Genomic DNA, 22,690 nt, shown 5'->3' with positions numbered 1-22,690 from the left:
TTCCGGTACGTGGTGCCAGTAGATTCTGTATTCAGTGAAAGCCCACTTCCTGACTCTTAAACGGCTGTCTTCTGACTATGTTCTTACAGATCCAAAGGAGCAAGAGAGATCTCTCAGGGGCTCTCTCTCTCTCTCTCTCTCTCTTTTTTTTTAAAGATTTTATTTATTTATTTGACAGAGAACACAAGCAGGGGGAGTGGGAGAGGGAGAACCAGGCTTCCCACTGAGCAGGGAGCCCTACACGGGGCTCAATCCCAGGACCCTGGAATCATGACCTGAGCCAAAGGCAGCAGCTTAACCAGCTGAGCCACCCAGGCACCCCTCAAGGTTTCTTTTGTAATAGCACTAAGAGCTCTGCCCTCATGACCTAATCATCTCCCAAAGGCTCCCCCTCTGAATACGAATACATTGGAGATTAGGTTTCAACATGGAAATTTTGAGGGGTCACAAACATTCAGTCTAGTGCAATTGGTATTGAAACTATAAATTTATTTGGAGAAGGTGCAGAAACTAATGTTTAAGTTTAACACCCAGTGATTATTTAAAAAAACGCTTAGCAAAACAATTACTGCAGGAACTTTCTTAATCTGATGATAGTTATCATCTAACAAAAAACCTATAGCAAGCCTCATACTGGTGAAATTTTGAAAGCTTCCCTCTGATAGCAGGAATCAGATAAGAATGTCTCTTTCAAAAAAAAAAATGTCTGTTCTGTCTTCTGTTCAGTGTGATTCTGAATATTCTAACCCACCAAATAAGATATGAGGGTTGGTGAGAGATCAAAAAAACTGTCATTATTCATAGATCAAATGGTTATCTTATGTGTGTGGCTTTTGAAGTTACCACTCTATATTTTGTGTGACTTTGCTGCCATCTTATTGAACACTTTAACTTGTTTAATCTAAATCTTTAGATTGTTATATTTCCCTATTCAGGAAAGTCTTATTTCATGGCACCTGGGTGGGTCAGTCAGTTAAGTGACTACCTTCAGCTCAGGTCATGATCTCAGGGTCCTGGGATCAAGCTCTGAGTCCAGCACCCTGCTCAGCAGGGAGTCTGCTTCTCCCTCTTCCTCTGATCTTCCCCAGTGCTTTCACTCACACATGCACGCTCTCTCTCTCAAATGAATAAATGAAAAATCTTAAAAAAAAAAAAAAAAGAAGAAGAAGAAGAAGAAAGTCTTATTTCATTTCCTGTTTATAAAAAGTATGGTTAAGATTTTAGCAGGCATATATAAATGGAACAGTTGTTCCGTGTGGAGAAGACTTCATTAGCCAAGTGAGAAAAGACTACACAGTTAGGTACCTGGAGTATAGTTCACCTGTGTGAATTTAATGTTTCTGGTGTGTAAGAAGTAAAGTGCTGGTAGTCCCTACCTGTACCAGGAGGCAAGCATGCTCAATTTCAAATGCAAGGTGAAGGGGGATGTTCTATATTCCATCTAGAATCCACATTCTGGAGGGCAGTTCGGCAAATTTCAGGTACCTTAAACTAGGCTGTTCTTTTGACTAAGCATTTTCTCACCTTGAAATTCATCCTAAGAAAATAATCATTGTACACCAAGATCATCAGTTCGACATTATTTATGATGACAAAAAGAAATTGAAGCCAGCTAAATGTTCTGTAAAATCCTGTGTAAACTGCAATACATCAGTTCAATTGGATATGACATAGTCATTAAATACCAAGGTTGGTGCAGAGGCACAATACGAAGCTATTCTTCCTATTCCTCCTGACAAACAGAGGAATAAATCTTGGACATTATATAGAAAACAAAAATAAAGAAGACTCTGAAAGATGGCAGATACGCTAGTGACCTTGTGACTGAAGGAAGTACATAGCAGTGAGTTCCCTAAGTTCTGTGTTTTCACCATATATCCAGGACTGTGGTCTATAGAAGCTAGTAACCTGGAAACACTTATGAGCACAAACAACAATAATGAAAACCCTTTTTCTTGCCAAAGGACCAGGAAAGAAGCAACCAGGCAAGATCGAAAACTTGTAGACAAAAAGCACGCTATTGTAGCCAACACCTTAGGAAGAACTACAGTAATGGCTAGGCTTCCCTTTCCCATCACAGGTCCAGTGGGGAACCCAAACTCCCACCCCTTCCCAGCAATGTGTCCCTCTTCCCCCTCTCCAAATCAACAGAGGTTGATTGGGGAACCTGGGATTATACCCTACCTGACTGCATCAAAGATTCTCCTTTTTCCAGTGTACAAGTATCAGAGGAGTCTTCCAAAACAGAAGTCAGAGATAAGATCCAGAGTCCTAGAACATTGAACCCAAAATGTCCAGGATACAATAGAAAATGACTTATCATGTGAAGAACCAGAACCATCTGAACTGGAATGAAAAAAACAACCAACCAACAGACATGAACTAAGCTGACACAGATGTTTTCACAGCATCATAAAATGCTTCAGTGAGCAATTAACACAAATGAAAAAATAAAAAGGCTCGGAAAAAAAATAGAAGATAGAAAAAACTAAGTGGAAATTTCAGAACAAAAATAAAAACAGCAATGGACTCAACAGTAAAATGGAGAGGAAAATCAACAAAAAAAATACTTATTCTGTACAGTAGAGTGAAAATGACTTAAAAAAGTGAACAGAATCTCAGGGACCTAAAAGAATAAAACAAAAGTCACAGTAGGACAGAAGAAAGTATGGGTCTGAAAAGTAGTGACTGAATTTGGCCAAGTTTGACAAAAGACCTAAATCTACAGATTCAAAAAAGCAACAAAGATCTCAAACAAGATACCACCACCATCCCACCCCCAAAAAAAGACAAAAAATCTTGAAAGCAACAAGAGAGAAGCATCTTACCTATAAAGGAAAAATTCTAGTCACAGTGGCATTTTTCAAGTGTTGAAAGAAAAGAACTGTCAACCCAGGATCTTACATATGTCAAAAATACACTTCTGAAGCGATCAAAATATTCTCTCAGATGAAGTAAAACTAAGAGAAGTTGTCTCTAAGCAGACCTCCCCTAAAAGAGTAGCTAAAGGAAGTTCCTGAAGCAGAAAGAAAATGAAAAAAGAAGGAATTTTGAAATACCACAGTAGATGGAAGAAAAGTGGAAAGAGCAAAAATAAAAGTCAATACAATAGGCTTTCCTTCTCTTGAGTTTTCTAAACTATGGTTGTTAAAAATTATAACATTGTTGGATATGGTTGCCTATATATATGTATATGTAAATATATATACACACACATATATGTATATACATAAAGGAAATATTTAAGACAGTTGTATTCTAAACTAGAGAGCATAAAGGCAGATAAGGTTCCTACACTTCTGTAGCGTTTTAAAAATTATTTATTTATTTATTTGAAGGAGAGCGTGAGAGCACAAGCAGGGGAGCGGGGGTAGCAGCAGAGGCAGAGGGAGAAGCAGACTCCCCGCTGAGCGGTGAGCCCGATGCGGGGCTCGATCCAAGGACCCTGGGATCATGACCTGAGCCTGAGGCAGACGCTTAACCAGTTGAGCTACCCAGGTGTCCCTCTACACTTCTGTATCTTGACTGCAGTGGTGATTACATGGAATAAACATGTGCACTAAAGTGACATAGAACTATATACACTTTTCACCAATGTTCTTCCCTCATGATACTGCATTGCAAGTACAGAAAATGTAACCAGTGGGGGAACCTGTCTGTAGTTTTTACAACTTGCTACGATCATATTTATCTCAAAATTTTAAAAGATAAATGTTAGTCAGTGGCCTAAGTATACTCATTGCCTTCAAAGTCTATTGTAGGTGTTGCCCTTGTGATCCAAAGACCAGATCCCCTGATGTTTTACATTCTTCTGTCAGAAACATCTTTCCCAAGGCTGCGTTTTCACTTTTTAGGGTGGACACTTCCGTAAAACCTTCCTTGTCCCCCTAAATCTGACTCAAGCATGTCTTCTCTGTGTGCCAGTCGTCTCCTGCTCACGTATGTCTTGATCATACTGGAATGAATAGCTTGCTTGTCTGTTTCCCTGCGACACTGTCAGTGTATCTTACAAAAAACAACCATGCTCTTATAAATTCAATAACTGAAGGAGAGGGAAAGATAATGGAGCAGTGGCATATCATTCCTCTCAGATGAAGGATCACCCTGCATCCATAGTAGATACAGTCCCGAGTCAGTTTCTCTGGCCACACGACTCATTCTTTCCCTTCTTTGTCCATCCACAAGAAAATTTAAAAATCATTCATACAATTTTTTTTCATACATTTACTCTGTTCGTGTTTACTTTTTGAGGCCTGATTGCATTCATTGCGGTAGGGAAAGAATGTTCTTTTTATTCCTGATGAGCCGTACCTTTGGTTGCATTGTACAAATGTCATGTACTTGAAACAAAGAATCAGTTAAATTTTAAAAGAATCTTTGTGTGGGGCGGGCACCTGGGTGACTCAGTGTGTTAAGCGTCTGACCCCTTGTTTTAGCTCAGGTCATGATCTCAGGGTTGTGCTCTGCACTTGGTGGGGAATCTGCTTCCCCCTCCTTCTGCCCCCCCCCCCAGCTCACGTACTCTTTCTTTCTCTCTCTCTCATATAAATAAATAAGTCTTTTTAAAAATAAATAAATTATCTTGGTGTGAAATGAGGTACACTTCAAATATTTTGATTTAACATGGTTAAATTTGATATGCTTTTTCCCTAAAGGGAAATATTCTTAATTTTTACTGAATATTAATATATTTGGAAAATCCAGCATAATTTCATATCCAGAAATAACTGCTATTGTAATTGTCTTTCCAGGCACTTTAAACCCTATATAGGGGCACCTGGGTGGCTCAGTCAGTTGAGAATCTGCCTTCGGCTCAGGTCATGATCCCAGGGTCAAGCCCCACATCGTCCTCCCTGCTCAGTGGGAAGCCTGCTTCTCCCTCTCCCTCTGACTGCCGCCCCTCCTGCTTGTACTCTCTCTCTGTCAAATAAATAAAATCTTTTTTTAAAAAGACTATATAAATGTGTGTGTGTTATTTCCATAAATGGCTTATAGAAGAGCATACTATTCTTTTTCATTTAACAGTATGTTATAGACACCTTTCCCTATTAATGCATACAGATCTTCCCCCCCTCCCTTAATGTTCTGATGTATGACTATACCATAATATTTTTTTAAAGATTTGTTCATTTTAGAGAGAGAGTGGTGAGGAGGGGCAGAGGGAGAGAGAGTCTTAAGCAGACTTCATGCTGAGTGCAACACAGGGCTTGATCCCATGACTCCAAGATCACAACCCTAGCCGAAACCAGGGGTCGGATGCTTAACCAGCCGTACCACCCAGGCACCCCTGTACCTAATTTTTAAATGCAGTTTCCTGGTAGTCAACCTATATGCCTTATTGTTAAGAAGCAATATTGTACTGATAAATAATTTGTATGCTACTTATTACATCTTTGAACTCTGATTTTATAAAAATGAATCCCTAGAAGTGGTAGTTCTTTCGGGGAAGGAAGAATTCAGATTAATGCCCAGTTGTGTTTTGTTTTTAACTTGTTATTATACTGTTTTAAGGAATTGAAATAAAAATATTTTGTGACCTTTGAAGACAGTATTTTTATTTGTACATTCCCGTTAGCAGAGGAGCTAGACTTTTGTTGGGGCGCCTGGGTAGTTTAGTTGGTTAAGCGTCCGACTTTCTCTGCTTAAGTCTTGATCTCCATTGTGAGTTCAGGTGCCTCACTGGGCTCCACGCTAGGCATGGACCCTACTAAAACAAACAAACAACAAACAACTACGCTTTTGAAAAAATACAGGGGAAGTGATAATAACTTTACTGGAAACTATAATCTTCCCAATGTGAGTCAGTCTGTTTCCGGGTGCTCTAATATGCAAGCAGACCGTTTGAAGGTAGGATGCATCTGTTGTTCTGCTTTGTTTGTTTCTTTTCTTTTCTTTTTTTTTTTAACTTCATATTTAGAGGATTTAGGAAACTGATGCTAGCAGGAGGGCAGAACCAATGAAGAAGTGAACTTAAGAAGAAGTTGATATCCTTGACTCATTCAGGGTGGTTCCATCTGGGAACATTGTAGGGTTAGTTTCGTATACCGGAGGTGACTTGCCCTGGGCTGCTCAATACAAGGGACCTGAGTGCCTCTCTTCACGAATAGTGAAGAAGGGATAGCCTATACTGCCCCCCAGGCTGCTGCTGAGTGCAGAGGAGAATTTAGATTTGGGGTAGTAGAGAAAAGAAAATTAATGAGGCCAAATTTCTTTCATAAGGGAAACAATTTGGTTAACCTTTGAGAGGGATCTGAGTTAACAGTAGTGTTCTTGGAATTATCCTTTTCCTTGATTTAAAATGGTTTAGCACAATTAGATTTATATTAGGGGGACAGTAACCAGTTTTAGAAGTTGATAATGTTGGGGCACCTGGGTGGCACAGCGGTTAAGCGTCTGCCTTCGGCTCAGGGCGTGATCCCGGCGTCATGGGATCGAGCCCCACATCAGGCTCCTCCGCTATGAGCCTGCTTCTTCCTCTCCCACTCCCCCTGCTTGTGTTCCCTCTCTCGCTGGCTGTCTCTATCTCTGTCGAATAAATAAATAAAATCTTAAAAAAAAAATTGATAATGTTATTTATCTTTTCAGAACTCAACAGTAACAATTGAAGAATTCCATTGCAAGCTCCAAGAGGCTACAAACTTTCCTCTTCGTCCTTTTGTGATTCCATTCCTCAAGGTAATTTTTATGAGATAATTACTGAATGCAATCTATCTTCAGCATTTCCGTTAGATTGGCTGCTGATCCCTGTTCTGTGATCTCAGGGTGGCTTGCCATATTTTCATATCTTTATCTTGTTTGGGTCTGCTGGAGAAATGTGAGTGGTCTGCAGATAAGCCTTGCTTATACTTGGTGGGATGAGAATTAGAAGAGCTTGAGTTGTGGTCCATATGCAGATACTGCTGGTAACACACAGGAGCAGTGAGGGTAGCAAATGAGTGGGCTGGAGGTGAGTGTGGGAATGGTGTGGAGACTGGGCGCTTAGCAGAGGAAGTAACTGGGCACTAAATCTTTTGTTTGTGCCCAGGGGGTGAAGTGTGTGTATTTTCTGAGGAGGCTGTCAGACAATGGATAAGTTCCTACTTTCCCTAAGGACCGAAGAGCATGTGGGACGGCAGTGTTGCTGTTTCCCCAACCCCGGTTAGTCTAGCTTCCGATCATGTCCTCTGGAATTCATATTCCCTCAACATAACTTTTGGGAGACATTGTTCAGAATTGTTAGACCTACCTTAGAAATAAGGCAGTATTACAATGGAATATTACTCAGCCATCAGAAAGGATGAATACCCATCATTTTCATAGACATGGATGGAACTGGAGGAGATTATGCTAAGTGGAGAAAGTCGATTATCATATGGTTTCATTTATATGTGGAACATAAGGAATAGTAGGGAGGACATTAGAAGAAGGAAGGGAAAAACGAAGGGAGGGAAATCAGGGGGAGACAAACCATGAGGGACTGTGGACTCCTGAAAATAACTGAGGGTTTCAGAGGGGAGGAGGGAGGGGGAATGGGCTAGCCTGGTGATGGGTATTAAGGAGGGCAAGTATTGCATGGAGCACTGGGTGTTAAATGCAAAGAATGAATCATGGAACACTACATAGAGGAAGGGAGGGAGGGAGGAAGGATTAAATTTATATCTAATAAGTCCCTTTAAAAAATTTATTTGAAAATAATTTCAGGGGCCCCTGGGTGGCTCAGTTGGTTGGGATGATCCTGGAGTCCCAGGATCAAGTCCTGCATCGGGCTCCCTGCTCAGGGGGTAGTCTGCTTCTCCCTCTGACACTTCCCTTTCTCGTGCTCGCTCGCTCTCATTCTCTCTCTCTCAAATAAAATCTTTAAAAAAAAAAAAAATTCATACTCTTAGAAAAGTTGCAAAATGTTACAGTAAAATTCCTGTATACCATACCATGTCTTCAGTCACATTCTCCAAATGTTAATATTTCATCATATCTCTATTATTCTCTTCGTCTTGTATTTATTTTTTCTTCAGAAATATTTGAGGGGCGACTGGCTGGCTCAGTCAGTAGAACAATGTGACTTTTTATCTCAGGGTTGTGAGTTCGAGCCCCATGTTGGTTGTAGAGATTACCTAAAAAATAAAATCTTTTTATTTTTTTATTTACTTACCTATTTAGTTAGTCTATTTATTTGAGAGAGAGGGTGACAGCTCGAGGTGGGGGGGGGGTGCAGAGGGAGAGGAAGAAACAGACTTCCCTCTGAGCAGGAAGCCCGATGTGGGGCTTGATCCCAGGACCCTGAGATCATAACCTGAACTGTACCGACTGAGCCACTCAGGCGCCCTCCACGTCAAGACTATTAATATGAAGGTGCAAACAGAAGTAAAATTGGCTTCCATAGAGTGGGCAAGGGAAGTCAATTTAACCTCTCCTCGCCATAATTTTTTGCATGTCCACAGATACCAGTTACTTTGCATTGCTATCAGTTATCTTTAATTTGGGAAGATACAAAGTAGCTAAAAGGCAATGAAAGAGTCACATACTAGTGTTCTCCAGACCAGGCATAGTGTGGAAACCTCTGACCCAGACCCAGCTCCGCATGGTTTTATACAGCTCTGGAGAGAATTGTTTTTATTTTTATTTTATTTTATTTTATTTTATTTTTTTGAAAGATTTTATTTATTTATTCGACAGAGAGACAGCCAGCGAGAGAGGGAACACAAGCAGGGGGAGCGGGAGAGGAAGAAGCAGGCTCCCAGCGGAGGAGCCTAATGTGGGGCTCGATCCCATAGCGCCGGGATCACGCCCTGAGCCGAAGGCAGACGCTTAACCACTGTGCCACCCAGGCGCCCCTGGAGAGAATTGTTTTTAAACTCTACGCCCAACGTGGGGCTTAAACTCACCATCCTGAGATCAAGATCAAATGCTCTACTGACTGAGCCAGCCAGGCGCCCTAAGAAGGATAGTTTTTATAGATGAACATTTGTAATCAATTTTTGATAGGGAACACAACTCTGAGCCCTACAAAATGAATTCCATTCTTTTTATTAGCTGTAGATTAATATTACAAAAAATTACATTCTGTTGTTTATGTGGTTTGACTTTTGTCAACACAATGTTTGTAGAAATTTGTTTTCTCTCTTATATATGTATTACCCACATAATATCTTCAGTTTTTCCTCTTGACTCACAAAGCCTAAAATATCTGACCAAATAAATATGCCCCTTTTACCTTTTACCTTCACTTCCTAAAAAAAATATATAATAGCGTGAAAAAAAATATAATAGCATGGGGCGCCTGGCTGGCTCAGTCGGTGGAGCATGTAGCTCTTGATCTTAGGGTTGTGAGTTCGAGCCCCATGTTGGGTATAGAGACTACTTTAAAATCTTTAAAAAAATATAGTGGGGTCCCTGGGTGGTTCAGTCAGTTAAGCATTTGCCTTTGGCTCAGGTTGTGATCTCGGGGTCCTGAAGTTGAGCGCTACATTGGTCTGCGTGCTCAGCAGGGAGTCTGCTTCTCCCTCTCCTTCCTACCCTCCACCCCACTCATGCTTTCTCTCTCTCTCTTAAATAAATAAAATCCTTAAGAAAAAATACATAAAACTATATATATATATACACACATATACATAAATATATATATATATATATATATATGTATAAAATAGCATCAAAAAGATGGGTCATGTTACTGAAGTATTGATACCAGTTTCTTAAATCTTTTAAAATTAGAGTAGGGGTGCCTGGGTAGCTTAGTCAGTTGAGCAACCAACTCCTGACTTCAGCTCAGGTCATCTTGGGGGCCTGGGATCAAGCCTCACATTGGGCTCACCACTCAGCGGGGGAGTCTGCTGCTTTCCCTCTTCCTCTGCCTCTCCCCCTGCTCGCATGTGTGTGCGCACTCTCTCTCTCAAAAATAAATAAATCTAAAAAACAAAAAAAGATTTAAAATTAGAGTATAGCAAACAAACAGGAAAATGCATAGGTGTTAGGTGCTCAGGCTGTGTGTGGCTCTGTTCTGATAGGACTGAAGCCTCGCGCCTCAGAGCAGACTGTAGAGCCTTTTTCAGCCCTGAAACAGCTGTGCTGGTTCTGTCTTGGTCTCTTTGCTGTAAGTCAGACCAATAGACAATTATTTCTCCTAAGGCTCCGGAACCAAGAAAGATTTGTGAAATTTTTGTTAATAGGAAATAATTAACATATTTTTAAAAATTCATCAGAGGGCGCATGGAAAGATGGAAAGATCTGACATGTTTTTTTTTTAATTAAGTTTTTTTTTTATAGTTGCTACAAGATTGAGTTTATAGAACAGACTTAAAAAGTGTTTTATATTGTCAAATTCCCTATTCTTAACTCTGTTATTTTAGAGAACAGCATGAGGTAGGTTGTTATGGCAGCTCTTTGGCTAACATTTGGATTTTGTCAATTTATTTCTGCTTTAAAACAGTCACTAATTACGGTGCCTGCTAAATTAACCCTTGGTAAAGGAATGACTGCTTGCATCTATTACAATTCTCCTTTTATTTGTTCATCTGTTCCCTTGAGATAAAGACTTCTGTTATGGGCTCAATCTGAATTTTTCTTAAATTTGGGGAGAAAAAGATAATTATTTTCTTTTAATAAAAGGAATATAGGAAAAGTACATTTTACATATGAAGGACTTAGAGTGAAGTTTATAGATGTGTAGGGTTTTTTATATGATTTGTCCCCATTAAAAGTTTTCTAAGTTTGAGAAGTAAATATAATCAGTATATAGTTAATTATCCTTTACAAAATAAGGAAACATACCCAACTGTGGTGCCACAGTAAGAAATAGATTTTGCCTATGGGTCACCTGTGCATCCTCAGAGGCTGGTCTAATGCTCATTGCCTTCATTTCCATCACTCCCAATACTTTCTTCAAAACCCCATGTTCCTGCCAAGCCAGAATAACCACTGCTTCCAGAATTTCATGACAACTGTCACAGAGAACATGAAAGGAAGGTTGAGCAGTGCCATCAGAGATGGGTTGGAATTTGAAAGAGAGAAATCAAGACTTACTGATAATGATAAAGATTGAATTCCTCCTACCCCTGTGTAGACAGTACTAATTCTCGAACTGACCTCTTCAGAAATAATATGTTTAAAAATTTTTTTTTTTAATTTTAAGTTGGCTCTGCCCCCAACGTGGGTCTTGAACTCTCGACCCTGAGATCAAGAGTTGCATGCTGTACTAAACTGAGTCAACCAGATGCCGCAAAGTGTATACATTTTTAACGTACTATGTTCAACAAACCTTAATTGAGCTTTGACTGTGTACTAGGCCACAAAGGTAAATAAAGCACAGTCTTCCCCTTTAGACAATTTATACCTTCTGGGGGCAAGAGACAGCCAATAATTCAAGTTCAGTATTTAATAGGTGTCACTTTACTCATAGAGAGGCATATAAAAATCAGGCTGACAAGGAGAGAAGGGCTTTTGTCTTGTGTTAGCTTATTTGTTAAAGCCTTTTTGGGTGCTGAGCCCTGTTGTGTAGGGCCCAACACCTGGAAAACTGCCTTCCAGCCCCTGCCTCTTCTTTTCAAGGCCAACCTGCCCCTGCTGCAGCGAGAACTGCTGCACTGTGCCCGAGCCGCCAAGCAGACCCCATCCCAGTACCTGGCTCAGCACGAACACCTTCTGCTCAACACAAGTATTGCGTCACCTGCTGATTCTTCTGAGCTGCTCATGGAAGTGCATGGAAACGGAAAGAGGCCCAGTCCAGAGAGGTGAGCAGAGAAGTGTTTTTTGTTGTCCTTGCTTTTCTAGAATTACTCTGAGCTTCCCCTTTGCTTGTGAAGGAAAGAGAATTTAATTACTGTGGTTATAGTATGGACTCAGAATTTCTAAGGTTAGTTTTGCTTTGTCCCAACATCTGACAGCAGAATGATTCTCAAATCTATAGGTGTAGCTCCCAGCTGGACACAAGTATTTTTCAGAAACTCTTCAGATGACTCGTACACCCCTGCTGAGAGACTCCACTGTAGGGCATTCTGTGGGTTCACTGCTCCAGAACCAGTCTGGGGGTGCCTGGGTGGCTCAGTCAGTTGAGCCTTCAGCTCAGGTCATGATCTCAGGGTCCTGGGATCAAGTCCCGCATCGGACTTCTTGCTCAACGGGGAGCCTGCTTCTCCTCCTCCCTCTGCCTGTAGCTCCCACTGCTTGTGCTCTCTCTCTTGCTATCTCTCTCTGTCAAATGAATAAATAAAATCTTAAAAAAGAAAGAAGACAGTCAGTCCAAGGCATTTTTTCCTGATGTGTGAAATCTAGTAATAAAGTATAACAATTAGGGGCGCCTGGGTGGCTCAGTCGTTGAGCATCTGCCTTTGGCTCGGGGCATAATCCTGGCGTTGTGGGATCGAGCCCCGCATCGGGCTCCTCCGCTGGGAGCCTGCTTCTTCCTCTCCCACTCCCCCTGCTTGTGTTCCCTCTCTCTCTGGCTGTCTCTCTGTCAAATAAACAAATAAAATCTTAAAAAAAAAAAAGTATAACAATTAATAATTGATGCTTGTTAATGAATCACCTGTATTTTGATGACTGAAATTGTATTAATTTATTCTGGAAATTCCAGTACGAGTGTCTGAAAGTGTTATTCAAGGAAGCAGTATTTTAACATGGTGGAAAATGTGTGAAAATTGAAGCAAAATGACTGGAAACTGTACCAGTTCGCAAGTGTATTAATTACATGAGCCTTTTTTCTCCCATGTGATGAATTCTGTCCAAAAACTGACCTCCAGAGTAGCAAATTTGACCTCAAAACATTGCTGAACATAGTTGAGCCCATAATCCTCATATCCTATCACATAAGAAAATGCTCTAATCTCTCCTTCCCTTCATGAGGCTGAGTTGTTTCTGCCTGGTTGTGGATAGATTTAACCTCTCCTTTTATGCTGGAATAAATCACAGTTTCTCTATCGGCCTGGCCTCTGGATAGATTTCAGTTCATGTCATGTCACACCTTCCTTTATCATCTTCCTGTTCGTGAAAGTGCATCGCACGATACATAACACAAAGTAGGTGCTTAGGACATGTTTGCATGAACGCTTGTTGATGGGCTCAGATATGTACTTCTGGTTCTTCTACAGGAGGGAAGAGAACAGTTTTGAAAGAGATACAATTCCTCCCGAGCCTCCCGCCAAGAGAGTATGCACCATCAGCCCTGCTCCCCGGCACAGTCCTGCCCTCACTGTGCCCCTCATGAACCCTGGGGGTCAGTTCCATCCTACTCCTCCACCTCTTCAGCACTACACCTTAGAAGATATTGCAACTTCCCATCTGTATCGTGAGCCCAACAAGATGCTAGAACATCGAGAAGTTCGTGATAGACACCACAATCTTAGTAAGTGACATGAGCAACGTGGTCAGATTGAATCTTCGGGTTTCTTTCCTACTCAGTTATAAAGCAAAACGATACAATCATTGCTTTTTTCCACTGATAAGATAAAACAGTATTATACATAAAAAAGAATATTAGAGTTGTAGTGAGCTTGTTGCTATTATCCTTATGATAGAACTGGGATTAAATAAATTTTGGGAAATACATAATGAAATATTTAAGAATAAAGAGGTATCATTTATTCTCATGGTGCAGAAAACTGGCGAATATTAAAACAAATGAACTAAAATATGAACATTTTGGAAATCTGGGTGAAGGGTATATGAGAATTCTTTATACTATTCTTGCATTGTTTCTGTAAATCTGGATTTATTTCAGAGTAAAGTGTTTTTAAAATCAAACAAACAAAGATAATAAAATATGTGGTCTTATAAGTGAAAGCGCATGGATGTTTAGGTCAGTAGGTGAGGCACACCTAAATTGAAATCTTGGCTATGAATCCTAACCAGCCGTGTGATCTCATGCACATTGCTTATGCTCTCTGAGCCTCAGGTTATTCGTTTCTAAAATGGAGATGATACTACCACTTGTGCTGGGTCATTGTTACATTTGGAATGCCGGGCATATGCATCGTCAGTAACTGTTAAATTTAGGAAGAAGCAAAAAAGCCCCTAACAAGCATTACCCAAGATGAGTTTCGAACAAAGCTTATTGTCATGTCCTCATACAAGTTTACCGTAGGTTTCTTTGGACTAACTGCTGAGCACGTGTCAGAGCAGAGAACCAAAGGGCTGCTAACTTCCAGAGTTTTCCCTACATTTCCATTTGTTGGAGTACCCCATGGAGTAAAAAAATTGCAGCACATTTGCTTGTCCCCATTCTGACTTAGGCTCAGCTCACTAGCACTTTTCAGAGACATAGTAGGGCTTGGCTGCGTGCAGTGGTAGCGGAATGGTGAGGGCCATGGCAGCAACCTCGGCTGCCAACATTTCCAGGTACTGCTTAGGTGTGCACATCATACGTACGTAGTCTCGTTCCATCTTCACAGTGGTCCCATGCAGGTGTTACCCCCTTTTACAGCTGAGAGGTGAAGGAACTGTGGCCAAAATGACGTAGCTAGAGTGGCAGAGACAAGATTCAGACCCCAGCTATCTAATGCCCAGAGGTTGGATACATTGCTGATACTGTGGCGCCTCCCTTGGCAGCTGTTCTGCGTGGTCCAGTCCCTTTTCTCCCATGTCCCTCTTTTGATGTTAAAAACAAGGCTTGCTGTTGATTTCTTCTGTATTCATACGTACTTTTTAACTAGTTTGATTCATTACTTCTTGAGAAAGAAGTGTGCTAAAAAACTAGCTGTTAACTGCATTGTGGTCAGATTTTCCCTTCATTTCTAAAAATTCTAGAAAAACTTTTTTTAAATCTGAAGTGTTCCGCTTTAAAAATCTTAAGTCCTCTTCCTGCATGGTTTGTTTTAGGTTTAACTATTTGTCTTCTGGGCTGGTTATAGATTCCTTAATTTTCCCCAGTCCTCTTGAAAGCATATGCCCTAGGTCTCAATTCCTGCCAAACCACTTATTCCCTGCCCTTTTTAAACAAATACATTGCATCGCTCCCCTTTGCTCTACTGAAATGAACGTTAGGGATACTGTAGTCTGTCTTAGACCCATAATTGTAGGATCAGTATTCTCAAGCATAATATATGAGGAAATTATTAGAATATGTTAGCGTTCCAGCGTGACTACACAAGAAGATACAATAAAATAAGCAGATGCTTACACAGATGATACAGGATCACTATCAATGCAACACCTGTAAATTCAGATGATAATAGCTGTGTTATATTAGCGATGTCAATACTATGACCAGTAGTGTCATATGTGACAGGATTTTCCAAAATAGTGGACAGCTTTTAATTCAGTATAGCCTTGATTCACACAATCATTGTATTCTTGCAAATTTCATTATAAATTAAAGCCATATAAAAAATATTTTGTGAGAGGTGCCTGGCTGGCTTAGTCGGTAGAGCATGCAACTCTTAATCCTCAGGGTTGTGATTTCAAGCCCCGTGTTGATCATAGAGCTTACTTAAAAACGTACATATTTTTTGGTAATACTAAGTTGTTTCCAAGTGTCTGTACCCATTCTAGTCGTGGTGGTGAAGTATTTATTTGCACTGTGCTACATCCTTACCAACATTTAGTATTACCTGACAATTTAATTTTTTCCAATATATGGATATGAAATGCTATCTTAGTGAAGATTTTATTTGCACTGTGACTACTTGTAAGTTTGAATGTCTTCATGTATGGGCCATCTGTGCTTTCCTGTCTGTGGCATACCTGTTTATTTCTTTCGCCTGTTTTTCTTTTGGGCGATTTGTCTTTCATTATTGATTTGTCAGAGTTTTTATATATTCTAAATGGTGAGTTTTTTTGTTGTTGGTTTTATGTCATTTTGTGGGTCCTACGCTCCATTGTGAATCGTTGCCCTAGTGGTGTGCTCATAGTTGGTATGGATTTGTGTGTATTTACTCGGTGGAGTTTTGTTTATTGTATTCTTGCCTCTATCATCAAGTTTAATTTCTAATTTCTAATAGGTCTAAATGGAGGCTATCAAGATGAGTTGGTAGACCACCGTTTGACAGAAAGGGAATGGGCTGATGAATGGAAACATCTTGATCATGTAAGAATCTTGCAGTGTATAGTTTTCCTATTACATTTAATTCTTAATATTACCAATAATAATGGAGGATATATGCCTGAAGTGAACTTAACCAGAGCCACAGTGTCTTTGCAATAAAAAGTTGATTTGTCAGGGCACCTGACTTGCTCAGTCAGTAGAGTGTGTGACTCTTGATTTCAGGGTTTTGAGCTCAAGCCCTTCAAGTCCCATGTTGGGTATAGAGCTTACTTAAAAAAAATATTAGTAATAACATAAACTTGATTTATCTGCTACTCCCCTAGGAGTAACTCTCAAATCTTTGTAGTGGGGTAATCACTTTAGGATATAACCAAGTGAAATCATAAAGTTTAATGGTTAAAAGCAGTTTTGTGAGTTCAGGTCCCAGCTTGCTCCTTCCTACCGTTGTTCCATGGGCAAGTTGTTTTTACAGTTTCCAGCCTTAATTTTTATGTCTTAAAAAAGGAATACTGTATTACTCAAATTCACAACAGGGTGGTTATAGTATGTAAGGTGCTTATCCCAGGGTCTAGTATATAGGAAATGCTAAATAATTGGTGCTTCTCCAAAAACATGCAGGGGTAGTCTCACCGTATTGTTTAAAGGACTATCTTATGGTGAGAGACTCTGGCTGCTTCCACCTGGAAGAAACTAAAAAGTGTTATTTTGAAATCCCCAAAAAATAATTTGTATACATATTTAAAAAGAAGCTGTTAAGGGGCGCCTGGGTGACTCAGTTAAGCGTCCCACTCTTGATTTTGATTTTGGCTCTGGCCATGATCTTAGTCAGGGTTGTAATATCGAGCCGCATGTTGGGGTTGTGCTGAGCATGGAGCCTGCTTAGGATTCTCTCTCTTCTCTCCCCACCCCCAAATTAAATAAATAAGTAAAAAGAAGGTGTTAAGCAAGGGTTTCATATGTAGGCTTGATATTGCTGAATCTGTAAGATTCTTAAGCCTTCATTCTTTAGTTTACCTGTCCTTCATTTTCAGTATTGGTTATTTGAAAGTTCTAATCTTATCTCTGCCTGAATTCCTCTCTTGCTTAGGCTCTGAATTGCATTATGGAAATGGTAGAGAAGACAAGGCGCTCCATGGCAGTTCTGCGGCGCTGTCAGGAATCTGATCGTGAAGAACTCAACTACTGGAAAAGACGATGTAATGAAAACACAGAGATGAGGAAGACAGGGAGTGAGTTGGTCTCCAGGCAGCACAGTCCTGGGAGCGCGGATTCTCTCAGCAATGGTAAGGGGGAGAGTCTCACCTAAGATGGCAGGGAAGGCTTTTTGTATTTTACTTTAAAGGAAGATGGTAACAAAAATAAAATAATATAATATTATAATATAAAATAAATAAAAATAAAGGAAGATGGTGCTAGATTGTGGAGTTAGAAAGACCCAGGTGATTATGAAGAGTAAATGATAAACTATGTCAAGGATTCAGTACCTGGCATGTTCAAGAAATATTTTCTAACTCATGGATAATGAGAATATTTGTGATTTTGTTGTTTTAAACTGTGTGCTAGGTGATGACCAAAGAATGGTTGTTAAGTCACCCTGGCTGAATGTCCTTGCTACTCTCATGTACATCACATTTATTCTTCAACAGTAGCCCTGAAAATCTAAAAATGTTCCCCTCACCTTCCCTCCTTTCCCTCCCACTCCCCATCCAGGAAAATAGCATTTATTGACTTCCGTCTGGAGGGCTTTAGTTTGTTTTGTTTTGTTTTGAAGATTTTATTTATTTATTTGAGATAGAGCGAGAGTGAGTGAGAGAGAGAGAGAGTGCACAAGCAGAGGGAGAGGGAGAAGCAGGCTCCTCCCCACTGAGCAGGGAGCCTGACTCGGGGCTCGATCCCAGGACCCTGGGATTACATCCCGAGCCAAAGGCAGCTGCTTAACTGTCTGAGCCACCCAGGCGCCCCCGGAGGCCTTTATAAAGAGTTTTACTGTACCAAGCTGGGTTGTCCCATCTTGCCTTTTATCAGCCTGAAGCAGCAGGAACATGAACAACTCTTCTCTCAGTCCAAGGTAATGCAGGATGCCACAGCTTTTTCCCCAAAAGTGTTCCATCACATTCATCTAGTAACTGAAGAGGTTTCCCTATCCAAAGACACAGCTAAATGAGGCGTCATCTGTGATCAGACTTTTTCCCCACCCACCCACTTCAAGCTCCCTCTTTTCACCAGGGAGAATGAATCTCTTATTATGACAGACCTAGCATGTTCACAGACAACAGCTGTTAGTCTAAAAAAGACTTCAAAAAAAAATGAGGCAAAGATACTGGTAACCAAAGGATCCCACGCCCCACCCCTCCCACAGAGGTGATTCTGGAGGCAACCATAGATCTGCAGCATTGTGTGGGATATCCTAGCAAAACATCAGGATACTTGTAGCTGCAGTGTGATCATTTTCATAAAAACTTCAGAGCTTGGGGCACCTAGCTGACTCAGTCAGAAGAACGCATGATTCTTAACCTCATGGTCGTGTGTTCGAGTCCCACATTGCGTGTAGAGATTACAGTCAATCCATCCATTAATTGATAGATACATACAAATGTACGAACAACTTCAGAGCTCATCCTCAGGTATCCCTCACCATCTGAACCTTCACAGATGGTCCCCATAACAACTTGCAGAAACATCCAGAATTCACCATCCAAATCACAGACCTTCCCCCAGTCAGTCTGCATGTGTTTAGGGGAGAGGCATATGGCACAGAGCGAGCTGTGGTCCTAAGGCAGCTCTTCTCTAGCCCGTGGCAGGTCTTGCTGGGGCCATTTAAACACTGTTCTGCATTACCCTCTATTCATCTTTTTCAGTATCTTCATTCATGCATAGCATACATATTTCATATTTTTATTTTACTGTTTATTTCTCTTCTATCATGTTTGTTGCACTGTAGAAAGAAAGCATCATTCATGTCCTAAATAATCATGCTATTCAAAATGTGGACCAGACCATTCCAAAAACAATTTGTTACTGGACTGTGATCCTATGAGGGGCCTGGCACAGCATGCTGTTTGCTGACTTTGACCAGAGTCCTCTACATGAAGCAGTGTGCTTGGAGACGCGGAGGTTGTACATTCTGGCCTAAGTTCTCTGTCTCCTGATGGACCATAGCAGTTTGAAGACCAGCGTTTGCCGCAGCACTGTTCTGCACACGCCAGTGTTCTTGGGCATAGCACGCAGAGACATACCTATGACTTTCTTTTTTTTTTTCTTTTTTTTTAAAGATTTTATTTATTTATTTGACAGAGACAGCCAGCGAGAGAGGGAACACAAGCAGGGGGGAGTGGGAGAGGAAGAAGCAGGCTCCCAGCGGAGGAGCCTGATGTGGGGCTCCATCCCATAATGCCGGGATCACGCCCTGAGCAGAAGGCAAACGCTTAACGACTGTGCCCCCCAGGCGCCCCCCCCCAGTGACTTTCAAATAATTAGATAATTTGTGGTTTGTGGGTGTTTTTTGTTTTTTTGATAATTCGTGTTTTAAATGTTTGGGGTATGCAGAAACCGCTCATAGATTATTTATATAAGTGTTTAGTATTTAAGTGTTTTGGTGATTTGGAGAGAAAATAACTAGAGACTGGATAGCGTTATTATTTTTCCCATTTGAAATAATGAAATAAAGGTTCCCTCTATCTGAACACTGGTGATTCACAATATTTTCAGGGATAAATTTGGTTCAGACAACAAGGGATGTATTTTGGTGTTTTACTTAAGGAAGCATAAATAGGCAGAAAAAAAGCACAAGGAAAAACAAGAAAATGATCATCGTAGAGATCAAGAGAATGGTTTTCTCTAGGGGTGTGGGGTGGAGGCTATGGGTGATGGAGAGTACAGAGTGAGCGCTCATTGTCTTTACCAGCTCTTCTGAGGACAGGATTATGGGTCTGACTAGCATCCTTTACAGCATTGTGGCTTACTACTACTCATCTCTTGGGGATTTGGGTTACTGGAAGTATCTTTCTTGACCTGTAGGTTTATGGATGCTCATTGTATATTTTTTTCACCAAACCATGCATTAATATTTTTATGAACTTGTTAGTCATCTAAACCAAATCAAATGAGTTTCAGAAACCATGATAGACAGCGAAGACTGTAGTTACTAAAAAAAAAAATTTTTTTTTTAATTATCCAGAACTGAAAGCCGATATTCCAGCTTGAATCAGTGTACCAATTAAACCACACTGTAGAAGAAAGAAATACCAGTTAGCATCATTGAAAGTTAGAAGACAACTCTGAAGGAAAGTTATTTTAACTTAGAATTCTGTGCTAGACCTGGGGCACCGGAGTGGTGCGATCGGTTGAGCATCCGACTCAGTTTCGGCTGGGGTCATGGTCTCGCAGTCATGGGATCGAGCCCCAGGTGGGGCTCTACACTGGGCGTGGAGTCTTGGGATCCTCTCTCCTCCCTCTGTCCCTCCTTCCTGGTTTCGAACACGCACACTCTTTCTCCCTTTAAAATAAATGAATTAGTCTTTTAAAAAAATTCTGTACTAGACCAAAACCATTAAATGTTTGATTAACAACCCATGGTTTTTCAAAAAATGTACCTCCTGGGGTGCCTGAGTGGCTCAGTTGGTTGGGCGTCAGGCTCTTGGTTGCATCTCAGGTCATGATTTCCTGGGTTCTGGGATTATGTTCCGTGTTGGGCTCTTTGCTCAGCAGGGAGTCTGCTTGATGGTTCTCTCCTTCTGCCCCTCTCCCTGCTGGTGCGCGCTCGCTCACATGCTCTCGCTTGCTCCCTCTCTCTAAAATAACGTTTTTCTTAACATACTTCCTGTCTACCCTTTATCATGGTATCTACCACAGTTGAGTAGGATATACCCTAAAAGAGGGAAGTAAACCAGAGTAGAAGACATGGAATTGATTAAACAGGACCCGTCTTAACAGAGGGAGGGTCGCCTGGGTGGCTCAGTTGGTTAGGAGGCTGCCTTCGGCAGTGAGTCTACTTCTCCCCTCTCCCTCAGTGATCTCTCTCGTTCTCACTCTCTCTCAAATAAATAAAATCTTTAAAAAGGGAGAGCTCCGAGAACAGAAGGAAATCCCTAACCTAGTGAGGGAGTGTCTAAGCAACAGGGTACAGCAAGCCTAGAAAGCATTTGAGGTTGGAATAGCCCAAAAGCTTGCTGTAGATTTCAGAAAATGAAATTTATAAAGTATTTCTACAGGAGGAAGAGAAGTTGAGATTGAATGAGAAATAATTACATGAGAAACTTAGCACATGACTAAACAGGGCAATTATTAACTTAAAAAAATAAAAACGTGTTAAGGAAGATGCAGAGATTCCTAGAATCTGAACCACGTGACTCAGCTGTGATTACCATTTACATTCTACTGTGAATGTTGACTACTGGTGTGACAATTTGAGTATCTCTATCTGGGGGAATGGTAGGGGAAGAAATTGTGAATGTGTCTGGGGTGGAGTGGGGGTGGGGGTTAAAAGAGAATGAAATGGCTGGTCAGGCAGTAATGCCCACAACGGAAAAAACAGGATGTAGCAATACTGGAAGGAAGAGACGTTACCAGTGTTAGAATAGAAAATACGTAAGACCAACAGAGGGGTTGTCCTCCTAGTATGGTTTGGAAGACCTTACTCATGAACACCAGGTTGTAAGTCAGGCACTTTTCTTCAGTGGTTAACCCTAAGTGTCCATTAGATTCCACCTGGGCACTTCTGGAAAATTGCTGATGCCCTGGCCTCATGTCAGGATTCTGATTTAATTGGACTGAGATGGGACCTGGTCTCCCAGAGTTGAGAACCATTCCTTTATGTATCCCAGAGCAGTCTCATGGGATAAGCATCATTTTTTAGTTGAAATTACATGGCTCATTGTAGAAAATACAGAAGCTTCGAAAGAATTCATTAGCTCCTCATCCCACCCTGAAGAATTTTGAAACATATCTGAGAATCCTGTTACGGCTTTGTATTAAGCATGTTCTCACATCATTAACGATTTTACAAACATAATTTCAATAGCTATACAATATTCTACCATGTAAATATACTATCATTTCTTTATGCCATTTTTGCTGTTGAACGTTACCTGTTTTTTGCTTGTTTTATTTTTGTTTTTCGATGAGTAATATTTAAAATCTTTATATGTAATGATTTTTCAAACATCTTGCCTTTTTCCCTGAGGATATATTCTTAGCTATAAAATTAATAGGTTGTGAATATAGGCCTTTTTGTTCATTTGATCTTGGTTTTGTTTTTGTTTTCTCCCCCACCCCATCTTGGTTTGTTTTGATGGCTGAGATAGCTAATATTTATGGAAGCAAATCCATCACTTCCTTTTATAGTTTGTTCCTTGATCTTGATCCCCATCCAAAGTACAACACATTTCGTCTATTTCATACTCAAGTCTGTATGTTTGGGTACTAGCTGTCTAACTTAAAATTTCCCAAATCGGTTAAATTTTCCTACCATCAAATAATGAATACCCATCCTTTAGATACTGAGATTATATAATTATCTGATACTCCATTTTGTTGAATACTTCAATTTTCTTTGTATATCTTTCTACTATATTAGTTATCAAGTTCAGTAATAAGAGTTTATCTGGGCCCTGACTGTGTTCTAGCCAGTGCTAAACCTTTCACGTGTGTTTTCAAAGCTATTGAGGTATAGAAACTGCTCTTATATTCTTTGACAGATGACAAAACTACAGCTTAAATAAATTAAACAGTTGGCCAAAG

The 22,690-nt window shown here is 40.5% G+C and overlaps 1 protein-coding gene across 5 annotated transcripts in view; it reads left to right on the top strand.

Moving 5' to 3' along the window:
- CBFA2T2 (CBFA2/RUNX1 partner transcriptional co-repressor 2) overlaps window positions 1-22,690 on the top strand; it is a 150,232-nt gene that overhangs the window by 109,885 nt on the left and 17,657 nt on the right. For all 5 annotated transcript variants that reach the window (XM_045806742.2, XM_087853655.1, XM_045806751.2 and 2 more), the window contains 5 exons: window positions 6,586-6,675; window positions 11,524-11,705; window positions 13,062-13,315; window positions 15,909-15,994; window positions 17,040-17,235. In XM_045806742.2, the coding sequence (XP_045662698.2) occupies window positions 6,586-6,675; window positions 11,524-11,705; window positions 13,062-13,315; window positions 15,909-15,994; window positions 17,040-17,235 (808 nt within the window). The remainder of the gene's footprint in view (window positions 1-6,585; window positions 6,676-11,523; window positions 11,706-13,061; window positions 13,316-15,908; window positions 15,995-17,039; window positions 17,236-22,690) is intronic.

The sequence above is a fragment of the Ursus americanus genome, chromosome 22 (genome assembly GCF_024610735.1).
Source record: "Ursus americanus isolate L20-20 chromosome 22, mUrsAme1.1.p, whole genome shotgun sequence".
Lineage (NCBI taxonomy): Eukaryota > Metazoa > Chordata > Mammalia > Carnivora > Ursidae > Ursus > Ursus americanus.
This window is presented reverse-complemented; position numbering and strand designations above follow the sequence as displayed.